The sequence below is a fragment of the Crocodylus porosus genome, unplaced genomic scaffold (assembly GCF_001723895.1).
Source record: "Crocodylus porosus isolate Cpor-Errol unplaced genomic scaffold, CroPor_comp1, whole genome shotgun sequence".
NCBI classification, from domain to species: Eukaryota; Metazoa; Chordata; order Crocodylia; family Crocodylidae; genus Crocodylus; species Crocodylus porosus.
The window spans coordinates 7,823,032-7,841,196 of NW_017728922.1; the positions used below are offsets into that span (position 1 = coordinate 7,823,032).

General features: G+C 45.4%; 1 protein-coding gene across 2 annotated transcripts in view; it reads left to right on the forward strand.

The window, feature by feature from the left end:
* ARHGAP40 (Rho GTPase activating protein 40) overlaps positions 1-13,756 on the forward strand; it is a 51,168-nt gene extending 37,412 nt beyond the window's left edge. For both annotated transcript variants that reach the window (XM_019539674.1, XM_019539673.1), the window contains exons 13-15: positions 3,754-3,914; positions 4,843-4,898; positions 10,287-13,756. In XM_019539674.1, the coding sequence (XP_019395219.1) occupies positions 3,754-3,914; positions 4,843-4,898; positions 10,287-10,393 (324 nt within the window). In that variant the 3' untranslated portion in view covers positions 10,394-13,756. The remainder of the gene's footprint in view (positions 1-3,753; positions 3,915-4,842; positions 4,899-10,286) is intronic.
* Positions 13,757-18,165: the final 4,409 nt, after the last annotated feature.

Here is an 18,165-nt window from a genome sequence, read left to right on the forward strand (position 1 = left end):
GTTACCCTTCAAATCCCTTGCTAGCTGCAACTCAGATTGCACTTTGGCCTTCCTGACTTTATCCCTGCATGCCTGAGCAATACTCTTATGCACCTTCCTAGTTGTTTGTCCACCTTCCTAGTTGGTTTCCTCTAATCAATTTCCTTTTTGCAGTTTAGCTTCCTGAAGAGTTCCCTGCTGAGCCAAGCTGGTCTTCTGCCATACTTGCTAGTCTTCCTGTGTGTTGAGATGGTTTGTTCCTGTACCCTCAGTAAGGCTTCTTTAAAGTACAGCCAGCTGTCCTGGACTCCTCTCCCCCTCAGACTGGCCTCCAGTGGGAGCCTACCCATGAATTCCCTGAGAGAATCAAAGTAGTTTTTTCTGAAGTCCAGGGTTTGTACTCTGCTGCTCTTCTTCCTTCCTTTCCTCAGGATCATAGATTCATAGAGTCGGAGAGGACCTCAGTGGGCCATCTAGTCTGACCCCCCCCGCCCCTAGCATGGGGTCATGTGATCCCAGCCAGGTGCCTGTCCAGTCTCCTCTTGAAGACCCCCAAAGATGGGATGAGTACCACCTCCCTTGGGAGCCTATTCCAGATTCTGGTAACCCCAGCCATGAAGAACTTTCTCCTAATGCCCAGCCTAAACCTTCCCTCTAGTAGCTTATGGCCATTGTTCCTTGTCATTCCAGGGGGTGCCCTGGTGAACAGATCATTGCCTACTTCATGTTGCTCTCCCCTTTATGAATTTGTACACCACCACAAGGTCCCCTCTCAGCCTTCTCTTGGAGAGACTGAAGAGGTTAAGGTCCCTTAGCCTTTCCTTGTAGGGCCTTCCCTGCAGGCCTCTAATCAGGCAAGTTGCTCTTCCTTGGACTCTCTCCAAGTTGTCTGCATCCCACTTGAACTGCTGCATCCAGAACTGGACACAGTACTCCAGCTGCAGTCTGACCAGTGCCATATAGAGAGGGAGAACCACTTCCCTGGACCCGTTTATGAAGTACCTACAGATGCATGACAAGGTGCAATTGGCTCTGCCAACTGCTTCATCATATTGGCAACTCCTGTTCATCCTGGAGTCAACAGTGACTCTAAGATCTTTTCTGCCTCCATGGAGCTGAGAAGGTTGCCCCCCAGCCTGTAGGTATGATGACAGTTCTTCCACCCTAGATGCAGCACCTTGCACTTGTCCTTATTGAATTGCATCCTGTTGCTCTCTGCTCACTTCCCCAGCCTATCTAGGTCAGCCTGGATATGGTTCCTTCTCTTCAGAGTGTTGGCTGCACCCCATAATTTTGTATGGTCCATGAATTTGGTCAGCGTGCTTCCCACCCCCTCATCCAGATCATGGATGAAGATGTTGAACAGCACTGGCCCCAGAACTGAGCCCTGAAGGACTCCACTACCCACATCTTTCCAGGTTGACGCCAACCTGTCCACTACCACCCTCTGAGTGCGACCCTTGAGCCAATTTGCTACCCAGTCTATCATGTAATCATCCAAGGCAAATCCCCTTAGTTTATTTATAAGGATGGTATGGGATACCTTGTCAAAGGCCTTCTTGAAGCCCAGATAGATAACATCCACCTCGACTTCTGCATCTAGACAATTGGTGGCCTTGTCATAAAAGGAAACTAGGTTAGTCAGGCAGGACCTGCCTGCTAAAAAAACATGTTGGTTACTCCTCTGCATCACATTAGCCAGCAGGCTCCCACAGATGTTCTTGATAATTTTTTTCTAGGATTTTCCCAGGGATAGAGGTAAGGCTGACTGGTCTATAGCTGCTCGGGTCCTCCTTCCTCCCCTTCTTAAAGATTGGGACGATGTTAGTCCTCTTCCAATCCTCCGGAACCTGACCCGAGCACCATGAGTGCTCCTATATCCTTGCCAGTGGATCAGCTATGACCCTTGCTAATTCCTTCATTACCTGTGGGTGGAGTCCCTCCAGTCCTGGTGATCTGAATATGCCTAGTCCCTCCAAGTGTCTTTTTACTGTATCGGCACTGACTGTTGGTTGGCTGATGTTCTGTTTGTTGGTGTCTGTGATGTATGTTGAGGGTTCATCTAGATTCCCATTTAAGAAGACGGAGGCAAAAAACTCATTGAAGAGCTCTGCTTTGTCACTGCTGTCTGTCACTAAGCACAGCCTGTCCTGTATGGGTCTTATGCTACCCGCACCCTCTTTTTGCTCCCAGTGTACCTAAAGAAGGTCTTTTTATTGTCCTTGATCCCTGATGCTAGCCTGAGTTGTAGAGTTGCCTCAGCCTTCCTGACTGACTCCCTGCAGGTGCGGGCCAAAGAAGTATACTCCTCCTTCCTAGGTACCCTCTGCTTCCATTTCCTGTACACCTCTTTTTTGCCCTTAAGGTATCTTGGATGCCCCTGGTTAGCCAAAGGGGCTTCCTGGATAGTGAATTTAATTGCTGGATAGTGATTTAATCATTTGGTGATCGCTGTCCCCTAAGTTGCCTTGAATCTGCAGGTCCCCCACCAGGTCACCCCCTGTGGCCAACACCAAGTCGGGCAAGGCATTGCTCCCGGTGGGGACACCTTACCTCCTGTGTTAGGTGGGGGTCCTGAATACAGGTTAAGAACCTGTGAGAGCGGTTAGATCTAGCCGATTTGCTCCTCCCAGCATATGTCTGGGTAGTTAAGGTCCCCCATGACTACCATATGTCTAGATCTCATTGCCCCTTTGAGCTGCTTGGAAAATTCCTGGTCTAGTTCATCGTCCTGGTGCGGCAGCCTGTAGGAGACCCCCACCACCAGATCCCTTTCACCCCGAGCCCCTTAGATTTTAACCCACAGAGACTCTGCTTGACCACCCTCTGACCCTAATTTGCTTAGGGAAGATGTGTACTGTTCTTTGACATGGAGAGCATCTCCCCAAACTTTTTTCCCTACTCTGTTTCTCCTATACAACTTATAGCTCTCTATTCCCACCACCCAGTCATGAGAAGAGTCCCACCAGGTTTCAGTTAGTCCCACTGAACACCATCTGTGTGGCCATGCATTGATCTGCAGGATGCACCCATAGATCATAATGAATTGCAGTAGGTTTCATGCCTCATCCTTTCCTGTTTGTGCTGACTGAGTTTATCCACATTCCATTTAAGTTACCAAATGGACGGTTTTATTTTAGAGAAACTGAGTCACAGTTCACAAATGGTGTACTGAACATAGTGCCTGCAAATGTTCCTTCCCCTAGTTACTATTCAGAAATCTCAAAATAATTGAATTAAATGTCTGGATGACTTGTTATGAATCTAGTAGTGTACAGTACAGTTAAAAAGTTGCTGCTTTACAGAAATGGGAGCTATTCAGTATTGAGCAGAGAGGTATAAGTAAGCAGGAAAAGCACTATGTAGTAGGAGATGATTAATATTTGAGATTTGCCTATATTTGCTGTCTTAAAACATTTAAAAAATCCGCATGGAAGCAGTTGTAGTTCTTCTAATGCTTATACTAACTTTTAACACGAGAGGGCGCTGACACGTGGAGTCTAAACTATCCAAAATCAACAAATCCACTCCTGGCTAGAACAGGGAAGCCAGTGTTGATCACTTCTGTTTGCTTTAATACAGCTGTGCATTTTCCCATTTCCACGTAATGTACGTGGGAGGTGGGCTACAGAATTAATCCCATGCACATTACACCTAATTTGTTCTTTCATGTGATTTTTTCACCTCTGGTTAGAACACTGGGCAGTTAATTGATGCCAGCATTATAGTCTTTAAACCTGTTTTTGTTTCTCTCCCTCCCCCTGTATTTCTTAGCCTTCCAAAATTGTGAAAGTCCAGACTTCCCTCTTCCTGAAGGACTCAATGGAAGTTCATCTGAACAGTGGAACCAAGGCTGCTGATGTTCTAAGGCAGTTTCAGAAACGCCTCTCTCAGAACAACTGGAATATCGTCAATACGGTACACCTGCTCAAATGGTAATAAGCACCTTCTCAGTTAAATAGACATGAAGTAGTGCAGGTCTCACATGGCTTTTTTTTTTCCTGTCTCCTTAGTTTGATAAAAGCTGGTGTGGGGCAGAGATCTACATGGTGACTGGCAGTCAGCTCTGCCTTTTAGACTGTTGTTTAAACTTTTAGAGTTGGGGTGTTTTGTATCCATATGGTGGACACAAATGCTGAATAACTGCATCATTGCACAGGCTGTAAGGGAACTTCCATGTCAAAAGGACTGTTTGGGTGGAGGGATAGCCCTCCAGATACTTTCTCAGTTTTCCTGTTGAAGATTGTAGCAATCTAGGAGGGAATAGTCTGTTAATGGCCAGAATATCCCCTCCAGTGCTAATCCAAATAAGTACATGTGTGACAGTATTTCCAAGATGTGTGTTGAGAAGATTTCACATGCCCTGTCCTCCCTCACACAGCACATGTCCAGGTTCAGCTGGATCCATTAGTGTGGCTTAGAAAGCAAAACTACTCTTGTACTATCAAATGGCTGCCATTCCTGCTATAGGCTTCTGCAGTTTTCCTTACGCAGATGATCTTTCCCTGATTGGGCAGTTCATCTTAGATGATCACTGCCAATAGACATTTTATTTATTTAATTTTACTGTTTTGCTCTTTATTTCTCTCCTGAGACTTCAGTCTTTTGTCAGAGTTTTGTGCAGATCTCTATAGTGGCCAAGAATGTCTGTCTTCCCTTCCTGCTGATTCTCCAGTGACCTCTCCAACAGTTACACTGTAGAAGCAGCAGCAGAGTTTAGTGCCCTATGTCACCTGGGGCTTTCTTTACCTTGGCTGGCCTTTGAACCATGAGCTGTTTCCTCGGAGCCATGTGTGATATGAACATCCTGTTTACCAGGCAGAAAGTCCAGTTACAGTTCTGTTTCTTCTTTGTCTCTTGCAGTAACGGTTCTGTTGAATCTATGAATTTGCTCCTCTGTGAAGTTGGCGGCAATATAGGTACGTGGGACTTAATGCTAGCTAACTAAATGTTGGTGGATTTTGGTGTGAGAGCATAATTATCATTAGAGGGGAATTAAGGGAAAGGGCAGAAGGCAGGATGTTGTGGGAGGGGGAAGGGTCATTGTGATCAAGGTGGTAGTCTTACTTGTTGAGGATGAATCACCAAAGTATCCAGGGGCTGTTTCAGGACTTCTGTGTCCTCTATGTCTAGGGAGAAAAATTACGCAGAACCAGGTTTAAGTGAGCAGAAGCTGGTTTAAACCTGTAAGGAACGTAAGTTCAGTGCACATAAACCAGTGTAAAATGGCTGAAACCGGTTTGAGAGAACTTGGTTGAATGTACTATCAGATGTAACTGAGATCAAATTGGTTTATGGAACCTCTGTCCCAGACACTTTCCTGGTTTAAGTTAAACCAGAGTCCCCCATTATGCCAGCATGATCTGTACCCCTGGGCAGGGTTGTGCTCTCTGCTTCAGTGGGGCAGGACTGGCCCTGCTCCTCTGCTCCCTAGGTGGAATATGGGGGGATGGGGGCAGTGGCGTGGTCAGATGCTGGCCCCCCTAAGGCGAGAGGGGCAGGAAAGAGATTTGTTCCCTCCCTCCCCTGTGCCGCCAGTACGGACCTGCCAGGCATTTCTCTACTCACCGCTTCAGTAGCGGGGGCATGGCCAGCCCCAGCAGTAGCCTCAAGTGAACTGACCAGGGAGGGGTTTTAATTCCCCACTCCCTATCCCACTGGCATGGACCTGAGCTGCGGACCACCTGGCACTCCCCCTTCGCTGCTGCGGGGGTGGGGACATGGCCAGGTGCCAGCCAGTATGGCCCCCTGAGGTGAAGGGGGCAGGAAGGAGATTTAGTCCCCCCTCCACCTCTAGGGGATTGTAGCTGGGGTCTGTCAGCCTCCACCGATTGCTCCCTGCATGGGGCGAGTGGAAGAGTAAGCCCCTTCCCTGCCTCCTTTGCCAGATGTCAGAGGGAGGAGGAAAATAACTCCCCTCTGTGCCCCTGTCACCTAAGGAAGCCAAGCTGGATAGCCTCTGGCTGTGCCCCTGCTCCTGGCGCTGGAGTGGCGAGGGGGTTGAGACCCTGATGGGGGCAACAGCCCCTGTCATGGTTTTCCAGGAGTGGTGAGGGGGGCTGCCCTGCAAGCGGGGGTGGACTGGGCAGAACTGCCACAGGCTGTGTGGCATGAGTGGTGGCACTGGGGTTCAGAGAGGTGGCCATAGCTCCCCAAACTCTCCCTAGCACTGCCGCTGCTCTCACCAGCCAGTCTGCAGCAGTGTAGCACCTTCACTGGGAAAAGGCTGGCACTCCCGGGAAATCATGATAGGAGCTGCTGCCCACCTCAGGGTCCTTCCCCCCCTTGCCGTTCCAGTCGCAGAGGTGGGGATGTGGCCACAGGCTGGCTGGCATGGCCCCCTTAGGCCATGAGGGCAGGGAGGGGGGTTATTCCTCCTCCATCCTGTGTCTGGCAAGGGGGGCAGGGAGGGGGATTATTCCACCACTTGCCCTGGACAGGGAGCGATCGGTGGAGGTGGTGGTCAAGGCTGGCATACACTCGCTGTGGTGCCCCGGGAATGAAGGTGGTAATAAACTTCCTTCCTGCCCCCTTTTGCCTCAGGGGGCCATGCCAGCCAGTGTCTGGCCATGCCCCCACCCCTGTTGCTGCAGCAGCAAGGGGGGAGCACCAGACGGACCCCGGCTGAGGTCTGTGCCAGTGAGACAGGCACAGACCCTAGCCAATTCACTCCAGACTACTGGTGAGGCTGGCTCCCCTCCCCGCGCCCCAGCACAGCTTGCCTGCAGCCCAGGGCTGCTCTAGCGCCCTCTGTGCTTTCTCCTTGAACACTGCAGGCGTGTGCCTGCATTTCCTGAGTCGAGAGGGGAATATCTATTCACTTGCAAATTGATTCAGTCTAGGCAGGTTAGATTAGCATGCAAAGATTGAATCAATTCAGGCCCTGGATTTTTGAATGCCTGTCCGTAGTCTATATGATGCATGGGTTTTTGTGTTGCTGAGACTTATAGAATGGGCAGAACAAGAACAGAAAAGGCTCAGATTTTCTCAAGAAATCACAACTTCTGGTTGGGATCAGCTCCCCCTGAGAACAAGGGCAACTGGAACCATGGGAGCTCTCTGGAAAATCTGGCCCCGCAGTAGTTTATTTTCCAGAGAAGTGTTTTAGAATATTTGTCTATGCTGCATAAGAAATATGACTGCTTCTACTTTGGTCAGGGCTTTATTGTCGCTTTATGGGACCCTTTAGTTCCGCAGGTTAGCCTAGCTTAATTCCTTGCAGGTGGAAGGATATGCTATTTCTAAGCTACCCCAGACAGATTCTTATTTAGCCTGTTTTTGAAAACCTTCAATGAAGGAAAGCCCACAGTGTACCTAGGAATCTTGTTCCATTGTCCGAAAGTCCTTTCAGTTATTTAAAAAAAAAAAAAAAAAAAAAGATTTCTAAGACTTAATTAAACCTCTTTTTCTGTTTTAAATACAGAGCTTTATGTTCAGCTGTCCTGCCCTCTGTTGAAATGGCATTCTTTCTCTTCTATATGGCAGCCTTTTCAAACGTTCAGAAATGATCATGTCTATTTGTAATATACTTTTTTTTTTTCAGACTAGACATATCGAGTTTTCTCAGCCTTTCCTCATATGGCTTGTTTTCAACCCTTATATCTTTGTTTCTCATCTCTGAATCCATCTGCCATTTCCCTACATCTTTTTTAAAATGCTGTGCCTGGAACTGTATGCTGTACTCCAGCTGTGGGTTAAACAGTGATATTTTACCAACCTTGAGTTAATAAAGTGCCCAGCACTTTAGTTAATAAAGCCCAAGCTGCTGCTTTTGCAATGGCACTACATTTCTGCCATATTTTTTTGGAATTTTGGTCCTCTCCTCCAGCGTGTTTGCGACCCTTCCCAGTTCTGTTATCCAAATCTGGTCAGTAAGTTTTGGGTTCCTTTTTTTTTCTGAATCCAGATAACTAATAACAATGTTAAACAGATTGGACCAAAACAGACTCCTGTGACTTAGTATGAAACCTCCTGCCTCTGGATATTGATCTGTTTATATTTACTCTTTGCTTGCAGTTAATCAAGCAATTATATATCCACTTAATGGTAATTCTCTCTACCATAGTTCATATTCCTCCAGTTTACTTATGAAAATCAAGCTTACTCCAGCTTACTGAAGTCAAACCCAAAGGTGTATAATATCTACTGCACTTTCCATACCTACCCAACTAGCTTCTCTGACAAGAAAAGGAAATAAAGTGGGATTAGCATCCTTTCTTTACAAATCACTATTGCCATTTAGTGACCGCCCCTTTCTCCTCCAGGCATGTACAAATTAATTGATTTATAATTTCTTCCAACTACACTGGTATTAGAGCAAGATGACCAGTCTATAATTCCCCTGGTTAAAGATGGGTACTATGTCAGCCTTTCTCCAGATTCCTGGGACTGATCCTGTCATCTGTGTTTTGGCAGTTACTGCAGGGGCTCCGAGATGTCTTCAGCTGGCTCCTTCAGCACACTCAGTGAATGTTGTCAGGCTATACCAATTCAGGTTCATGCAAATTTTTCAGTAACACTCTGCACTCTCATGATCCCAAGCTCTTCCTTTTATTTGTATTGATTTTTTTTTTGTTGGCTGTCTAGTTGCAGTGTATCTCAGTCTTCACAAAAGAAGTAATCATACAGTAACTCTGCCTTCTTTGCATCCTCTTTGAATATCTTCTGCCTCACCTCCTTTTGATGTGAACAGAAGAACCAGTTTCTCTGATTATTTTTTTTTTCCTGACATGCTTTTATACCCTCCTACACCCTTTGTAAATTATCTCTTTCTTTCACTTCTGATTTCCTAAATTTGACTTTCCCTGATCTTGCCATTCCTTACTAGGCTTCCTTAATGACTTGCTATTCCTTCCATTGTCTATATATTTCTCTCTTGATTTTTGAGACGCTCCTTTTGTAGTGACTTTGGTTTCCTGTGGTGGTTCTTATCTTCCCCCATGTTGGAAGGTCAGTAAGAAAGTATTCCAGTTCTGTGTCCTTTTAAGAACATTCAGTCCTCCTGGACTGGCTTTATCGCCTTAATTATCTATTATTTCCAAGGCAGTTGAAATCTGTCCTCTTGAAGTTTTAGTATCCTTATGTCTTTCCTACCTTAAAATCATGTTTTCTGTATAATAATGTTCACTTCCTCCCAAGGTTCTGATCACCTTTGTTTGCAACCAGTTCTTCCTTATTGATCAGAACAAGTTCCATGATAGATGGGCCCTGGCTAGTTTCCTCAGCTTTCTGAAATAAATTTTTCCTCTACACATATTAAGAACTTGTGGACATCTTATGTTTGGGAATATTTTTTTCCGTTGGGTATTGAAGAAGTTAAAATCCCCCAATAAGCTACTCTCTTAATTAATCCTGAAGAAGGGTGCTTGTACCTGAAAACTTGCAAATAAAGAATTTTTTTTCTTGCAAAAATCTAGTTGGTCAATAAAAGATATCACCTCTACCACAAGTTCTGACGCCTTAATTTTAGATATTCTTGTTACCTGCTTGAAGAATGTCTCATCTACCTCCTCTTCCTGAATTGGTCTTTTAATAAAATGTATACATCTTTCACAATTTACAAATAAATGATATATCTGTCAGTCTCTAACAATCTTGGATATCATTGGTACTACAGGGGAGGAGATTTTAATTAAAGAAAGTCTTACAGGAGCTACAGCTTGCTCTCACTCCTGCATATACAGGGACTGTTCATGCTCAGGCCTTGTTAAAACTGAACCTCTTCAGCTATGTTAGTTAAAGCAGTACAGTTTCTTTAGTATGGGTACAGACATTTTATTATAAAAGTTCTTTGCACAGGGATAGGCCATTCCTATATGGGAACTGGAAAAGCCATAAGAGTATAATGGGATCTATGCCTGGGGTTTTACCTATTGTCAGTAGATTGCTCCCTAAACAAAGCAGTTAAACAAATGTTCATGCGTAGATTCTCAGGTGATGTACGAGGAGTGCTGCATAAACAAGCAACAAAATATCTGTGCAAAACCCATCGCTATCAGGATTCTATAAGTGTGTGTCCCTTTAATCTGCGAGCATTTGTGTTCCAAATGTATGCGAATGAAGTTGCATGAACACAATAACTTTTCTTCTAAAAGCTCAGGCCATAATAAGCCTATTATTTTATATTAAAAAAAAAAAAGAGAGAGAGGGAGAATGGGGGTAGCTCTTACTATGATTCATGTCAAGATTTTGTTCTAAATGGCTGTATGTATTGAAATAAATGTGACTAATACCAGGCACAGAAAAATGGAATACTTTAGGACTGAGAAATGGAAGTCTTTCTAAAAATTGTGGTTTTGTTCTAACAGGTGAACATTGCTTGGACCCAGACACATACCTCTTGGACTTGTACCACGTCAATCCTCATGCTGAATGGATTATAAAGCAAAATCCATCTTTTTCATGGATGATCTAAATAAATGATGAGCAAAAATAAACATTTGAGTTGAGTTTCTGGGAGACCGAAGAAAACTATTTACCAAAAATGCGTATGGCATCCCAGAATGAAGGATCCTTGTGACTTGGGAGGGAAAGAACCTTGTCTTACTGCTTTAGTAATAGCAGGCTGAAAAGGAGAGCACTAACTCTGACACTAACATAAGAGTTGGTAACAACAAGAGTCAATATTAGGTTTTCACACCTTGCAGATTCTTTGACCTTTAGCAGGGTATCTGTGAACATGGAGCTGAAGGGGAGGGAGGGAGGGAGGGAGGGGCAAGTGAGGGAAGACCTGTTCTTGGAGGAGAAACTGGTAGAAGACCTCTTAATCCTTTTGGATTTGCATAATTCCTTATTTTGACCACATCCTCATTTTTGGAGGAAAGAAATGGTCAAATGCTGTAGTACTGTCAGTAAATGTTAGTGTCCACCTGTTGCCTGTGTTAAGTACCACCGACTTTTGATGGAGCAGGGGGAGTTGGACCCTTTGGTCTTCGTTTTGTCTAACTGTGTTAGGCAACTTCTAATTTTCTTTGTGGAGGAGGAACTGAATGACCAGATATAAGGAAAAGCTGCCATTCTTTGTGTAACTAACTACAGTTAAACCTGTACACAAAGAAAAAATTACTGTTTCTGGAACCAAGATGAACTTTGGGTATCAACCCTCAGAAGCAGATATAGGAGATGTACTAACAGGGAGCTTCTTGCCTGGATCTGTAGAAGTCCTACTGGTAATGGGTCTTCTAGTCCAGTGGAAACTAACAGATGATGCCAACATGTGAAATGTCCCACTACTAATAAGGAAAGGCCAGAACCTGTTTGTTGGTTGGTTTTCTGTGAAACTTCTGTAGTAAAAGGTAGCAGAACAAGGATTCTGGATCGTTATGTAAGGATGTTTTTCAGTATAGTTCAAGAATTTTCAAATCAGTGTTAATATGAGACTTATAGTCTGACCTGGCCACATCATGTAAAGGCCAGGTAGTTCTGGTTAGGGATAAGCGTAACTAGTGGGGAATGACTGGAATCATGTCTGCTAACTAGTGTGTACTGAATTGGGCCCATTGACAGATTGGATATATCCTTCCAGGACTCTGGAACCTGAGTGCAGTGGGTTTGGAGGGAAATAAGGATAATGCAAAACAGTTGGACCTTGTTTGGTGTACACATGCATGTGACCTGCTTCCCCTTTGGGCTGGAATGGGACTGCAGCTTTGAAGAATAGTTCAGAAGTGTCACTATCCTTCACAGCTGTTCTGAAATACCTCAAGAACAAGCAAGCCCACTGTACACTGTTGCAGCATGTGGAACGTGGATTAAGTCCATCTGCCAAAGTTCCTTCATCAATTTTATAACATGCTTAAAACATTGTTAAATGCTACTTATTTGTGTGGCACAGACAGACAGGCCTGACTTTTCAATGTGCTCCAGAAGGACTTCCTTTCCCCATCCTTAGTCGTGCTTTAGACAATCTCAGTATTATTTTCTTTTGTTAGCTGAAATGTTTCCTTTGCAATTTGAGCTTCAGATTCTCTGTATTAGTTTTGCAGGAGGATATTTAGCTGTCCCAGTTCATTGTCTTAGAATCATAACATTGTCCTGTAAGGACACTTCAAATCTCTTTCTGTTTTTTCATTCCGGTAAAAATGTTTAGAGATTGATTAAGATTCTGGAGAAACAGCTGAGCCACTTCTAGTCCTGATATTTGTCCTGTATGTTTGATACTTAATCTTTTTTTTTAAATGTGGTTTGTATATGAGTTTTTGATGTAGTTATGATGTATGGATGAATCAGTTGGAGGAGTCGTCATCTTTTCTTCCACTTCCCTAATCCTTTCATTGTCAGAATCATCATTTGAATTCAAACTGGGATTTTCAAAAGTGACTTAAGGATGCCATGGGTTGGAGTGGGGGGAACATTTCAATGAATCACCTTTTTTATAGGGAGCTGATGTTTCTGAGAAGTGCTCCATATTTTCAGAAATTCAGTCTACTTTAAAATTGGGCCTGAGAACTGAAGGACCCAGAGTCATCAGTCACTTCTGAAAACTTTGGCTACAGTGGTTTATTATGAATATTATTAGAATAAAAAAGACAGAGAAAAGGCTAACAAAAATGACCTGTTTAAAGCAATACCTGCTGCACTGTGGCACCTTTTCTGCCCTCAAAAGATAATCGCATGAGTGTTGGGGGAGATGTTCCTACTCCCAGGGTTGCTGGTACTGTACAGGTGTTGGTGGGCCCATGACAAAATGCTAAATCATGAGATGTCCTTTTTCTACCTACAGGCTAATTTCCTGTGGGTGTTTTTTGTTCCATTTTTCGCATGTAAACTTTGTTGTAACACTTTAGTGTAATAACATGTGAAAAATTGCAATAACTTTCTGCAAGGACTGGAGCAGTGTATCTTCATTAGGGATGTAGCAACTCTCCAGCATCCACTAGTTGACTGCAGTTCTTGCATCTCCTCCCAAAACAACCCAGTTGCTTAGAGAGATGGCTAAGTAACACTTGGAAATGCTGGTTAATTTTGGGTGGGGAGGTAATGATTTTAAATATGAGTAGGGAGGGATGTGTGCCAAGTTTTAGTTTATTTCCTCCCCTCCTGCCCCACAAGGTTGCAACTGTATGCAAAATATAGGTCTACTTTACATGCACAGTTACTTTTAATAGAACATACAAATACTTCTTTTTTATTTTTCAGGTACAAATATCTGGTTTGTGTATGCCAGTTAAACCTAACCTTTTGAACATCTGGCTTGTAAATGGCAAGTGTAATATAATGTCCTCTCAGACAGTTAAAGCCACTTACATGGGGAAACACAGAGTATAGGCAAAAATAATGGTGAGGTTACATATGGTGACTTCCGTGGTGCAAAGATTTCTTGAAATAACAGTAGCAGCAGGCTTGCATAAATTGAAGGGTAGGATTCTGCTAGTTCAGACTTGTACTGGTAATAATCATGCATTCTGATTTGATTTATAAGATTTTTGGAGGGGGAAGAAAAGAAAATGTTGCTCCATGACTTCTGAAACTTCATTTGTTTGACTGTCTCAGCAAACCAAAAATGTGAAATCAGTGATACAAAAAGTAAAGTTAAAAGGGATTGTTGTATGGAACAAGCTTTGGATTTAACACTAGATCAGAAACTTTTTACCTCTATCCACAGAACTGATCTTATGTTTGTTTGTCTAACTTTTTGTAGAAAAGACCAAGTTTAAGGTCAGACTGTCACCATAATGTAAAACCTGTTTGTCTTTTTTGAACATTGGCTTTTAATAAAGTTTTAAACATTTTAATGCCATATTTAAAATCCAGTTAATCAATAAAAACAATAAAAGGCTACTTATGTGTGACTGGCTTTCTTGTCTCAAGTTCAGTTGGCAGAAAGGGTTCAGTGTATACTTGTACATGTGAACAGAAAGGGTTAACAGCTGTTAACCTGAGTGGATAACATTTATGTTCGTGCTTCTCTGCTAAGGGTAAAAGCCGATAGTTTGGTTTGTTGTACCTTATACAGATCCAGAATAACACTAGTTGAAGCTACTGGGCCAAATCCAAATTGGTCAGCAGTAGGAATGCTTCCATATTTGCGGGATTAGACCTTTCACTTATGGAGACTCCCAGGTTTGTCTATAGGTGGACTTGAAGTAAAGAAGTAGAAGGCACAGCAGCAGCAGAAGGCTTTGTTCAGGATATCCTAGGAGATCACTTTGAGGGAACAGGCAGTGGGTTAATGAAAGAAAACACTTTAAAGGAAAGGCTGGGTGGTGGCCTTGGAAGGGCCAAGAGGAAATTCTAGTGGTCCTTGTAGGTCTCTATCGGAGGATGTATGGAAAAAGAGTACTTTCCATGGCAGGAAAGCGTACTGGGGTCAAACGACCCCAGCAAGGTGTACATCTAGCCTCCTCTTAAAGACCCCCCAGGGTAGGAGCTAGCAACACTTCTCTTGGAAGTTGGTTCCAGATCCTAGCCGCCCTGACCGTGAAGTAGCGCCTCCTGATATCTAGCCTAAATCTACCCTCTGCCAGCTTGTGACCGTTATTCCTGGTCACTCCTGGCAGTGCTCAGGGGAACAGGGACTTCCCCAGTGCCTGCTGGTGCCCTCTAACTAGTTTGTAGCAGGCCACTAGATCCCCCCCCATAGCCTTCTCTTGTGAAGGCTGAACAGGTTCAGGTCCCGTAGCCTCTCCTCGTAGGGCCTTCCCTGCTGACCCCTAATCATGCGAGTGGCCCTCCTCTGGACCCTCTCCATGTTGTCCACAAAGTTAATACCTATAACTTTGTCATTCTTTGGCAGATTTGGATGAAAACAGCCGAGATGCCCCTTCTGAGGGCATGAGGCCTTTCAGGTTTCAAGGAGATGGGTGCAGGGGTTTCTGGGAAACTGCACCTCATGCTGACAAGCAAAACTCGTGACGTGACTGTGTGTGTGTCAAGGTGCAATATGGTGAAAACTGCAGGGATAGTAGCTCCTGTTCTCATCCTCACAACTCCACTGCAACCAGTAAGCTTCAGGCCTCTCAAAGATCTTGTAAGTCAGGGCTTTCCCCAGCCAGGACAGTGTGGTGGCTGGAGGTAATCAAGTGCTTCCTGCTCCTACCTGCCTTTGACCGAGGAGGTTTGTGGTCCTGGCATATCCTGAGGCTGCTGCACCAGTGGCAGTCCACCCCAGGCCTCCCTACCTTGGCATGGTGCAGTTTCAGGTTGTGCCAGGGATAATGTGGGGTCTCCTCCTCCACATATAGTCCCAGCCTTTATATTTCCAAGTTCTTTCTGGAATGGGAGCTCAGCAGGGAGATGTTCTTCCTCTGCTGGCTGGTGAGAAACTAAACTGCTGCCTCCAGCTAGGCCGCCCTCATTAGCACCTGTCTTGCCACATACATAGCCCCTCGTGCAGGCATGAGGGAGGACTGCCAGGCTTCAGGCAGAGTGGTGCAGAGGTTTCTGTGAAACTGCATCTCAAACTGCTGAAATGAAAACTCGTGTGTGTTTAAGGGGTGTAGGTTGCAGCCATGTTGGTCTAAGGACATAGCTCAGACAAGGTTCTTAGGATTAATCTGGTATGTTTTATTAGACGAAATGAGTAGTTGGAGAAATTCTTTGCAAGCTTTCAGGTTTAAAAACCCTTCATCAGGCTGAGGAAGCATCTGGGGGCGGGTTGTTCCTCCTGGATGGAAGGAATAGTAAAGAAGCCAGAGGCTGGCATGCAGCGCAGGCAAGGAAGCCAGTCAGTGAAAATGGAAATGGAGTCATTAGGGGATGAGAGACAGGCTGGCATAGGGGGGAAGGGAAATGTAGCAGGTAAAAGTGGAGAGGTACCTGGGGGGAGTCAGATGTCAAGCAGGTTGTAGTGTGTCATAAATCCAATGTCTAGATTAAGTCTATGAGTTTCTTTATCTAGGAGGTTGATTAATTGAAGTTCATAGGTCTGGCTGTGAAAAGTGGTTTGTAAATACCCTTTGAGGATCAGGACTGGAGACAGTGGTTTTCTTGTGAGAAATGTGCCCCCACAGGTAGTTGTGTATTCTTGTCTGTAATAGATTCTGGTGTGTAGTTTTTGGCAGTACTGGAGATATGTTGGCAGGTTTTGCATTTCTTGTTATGGCTTGGTCTGGATCCATTTGATGTGTTTTGGGCTGTAGGAAGTTGGCTTCTGGTGATGAGGTTAGTGAGGTTCAGTGCTTGTTTGAATTTGAAAGAAGGGCATCACCAGCACTGAGGGTCTCAGTGGCCTTGAAGAATGGCTTGAGGACCACCAAGATCTGGGAGATGGTATCCCACTCTGTCTTGTTAAGTGGACCACTGATCCCAGTCTCCCTACGCAAGGCCATCTCATGGATGGCCTTCTGTTGCTCTACCAGCCTTTCCAGCATCAGGTATGCGGAGTTCCACTGAGTCTCCACATCCTGTGTGATTTTGTGCTGCAGGATTCTCAGGTTTGCCAGTTTGTCCTGTAGCATCTTACCCTCTTGATGCTGCAGTGGAAGTAGCTTACCACCTTTCTGCATTTTTAAATAAGCTGGGTGGTAGTGATGGCACCATCACCGACAGCCCCATCTCCCTCCAAGGCATCTCTGACTATGAGGTGGAACTTGTGCATCACACAGCAGATGCCAACAAAGTTGGCAACATGGACGGCCTTGACCATATTGACCAGGGCACCAGTGCCCTGTGAGGGTGTGGTAGGCATGATATCTACCATGGCTGCTCCAGATGTCCAAGGTGAAGTGCAAGGCTACCTGTGGACCTCTCCTGCACAGCTCCTCCCTCAAGTACTCCCTGCATACCTCTTACAGGGAGAGTACCACCGTCCTGGTAAAGGTGGTGCATATGGACACTTGGTGCAATGGGGCCAAGAGTGCCATAAGCCACCTGAACCCTGGCCATTCAACTAAGGAGAAGGGCTTACTATCCACAGCAAGCCTGTCCTGCCATGGGGTTAGGCTTGATGATGCATTGAGGTCCCTTCCAACCCCAGCATCTATGAATCTCCCCAATTCTCTGGGTGACCATGCTCACCTTTGGAATGCATCCCTGTTTGTCTGCAGCTTTCCCCCACTGCTCCAGGGTGGCCTGCCTCTGCTTCATAGGGAGGAGGGCTTTGGAATGAGAGGGGGACTTCCCTTTGGGCACACTCCCACTGGTGCCAGGCTGAGGAGGAGCAAGGGCAAGGGGGTGCTGCCTCCTGAGATGCAGCAGCATGGCTATGGTGGTGAAGTGTTTCACCTCCTTCCCCCAGCTTATCTGCCTTTGGCAGTGCTGGCAGGTAGCAAACTTGGGATCATCTGCCACCTCAAAATGATCCCACACTACACAACCCCTACACTTCTGGGTTGAGGTTGCGGCTCCTGCCTTATCCCCCTTCTCAGCAGGTTGAGGCACAACATCAATAGGAGCTGCCTCAGCTGAGCCACTTGCCTAAGCCTCCTCAACCTCAACTTCAACCTCCTCTGAGGTGCTATCTGGAGAAAGAGACCTGGCTCTAGGGGAATTTAGAGGGGTATGGAGCACAGGCTCAGATTTCCTCTTGTTCTTATTCATAGATTCATAGCTTGTTAAGGGCTGGAAGGGACCTTGGAGATCATCACATCCAGTCCCCCTGCACTAGGCAGAAAAAGACAACTGGGATCAGGTGACCCCAGTGAGGTGACTGTCCAGTCTCCTTTTGAAGATTTCTAGTGTAGGTGACTGCGGCACCACTGGAGGGAATTTATTCCACAGTCTGGACATCCTGACTGAAGGAGTTTTTTCCTGGAATTGAGCCTGAAGCGGCCTGCCAGGAGTTTGTACCTATTGCCCCTCATCATCCCCAGGGGTGCCCTGGTGAACAGCTGTTTACCAAGTTCTTGATGTATTCCCCTGATGTAGCAGTAAGCTGCTACCTAGTAGCCTCTCAGCCTTCTCTTCTGTAGACTGAAGAGGCCCAAGTCCCTCAGCCTTTTCTCGTGTGGCTTGTCTTGCAAATCCCTGATCATATGGTTGGCTTTTCTCTGGACCCTCTAAAGGTTTTCCATGTCCTTGTTGAAGTGCAGCACCCAGAACTGGATGCAGTACTCCAGCTCTGGTCTCACCAGGGCAGAGTACAGTGGGAGTACCACTTAGTTTTGCATGAGTTGCAACAGTTAATGCATGCCAGCTTGGTGTTTGCCCTGCTGGCCACAGCATTGCACTGCCGGCTCATGTTCATGCAGTGGTCAATCACTACCTCTAGGTCCCTTTCAGCCATGGTGCAAGTCAAATTGTCACCAC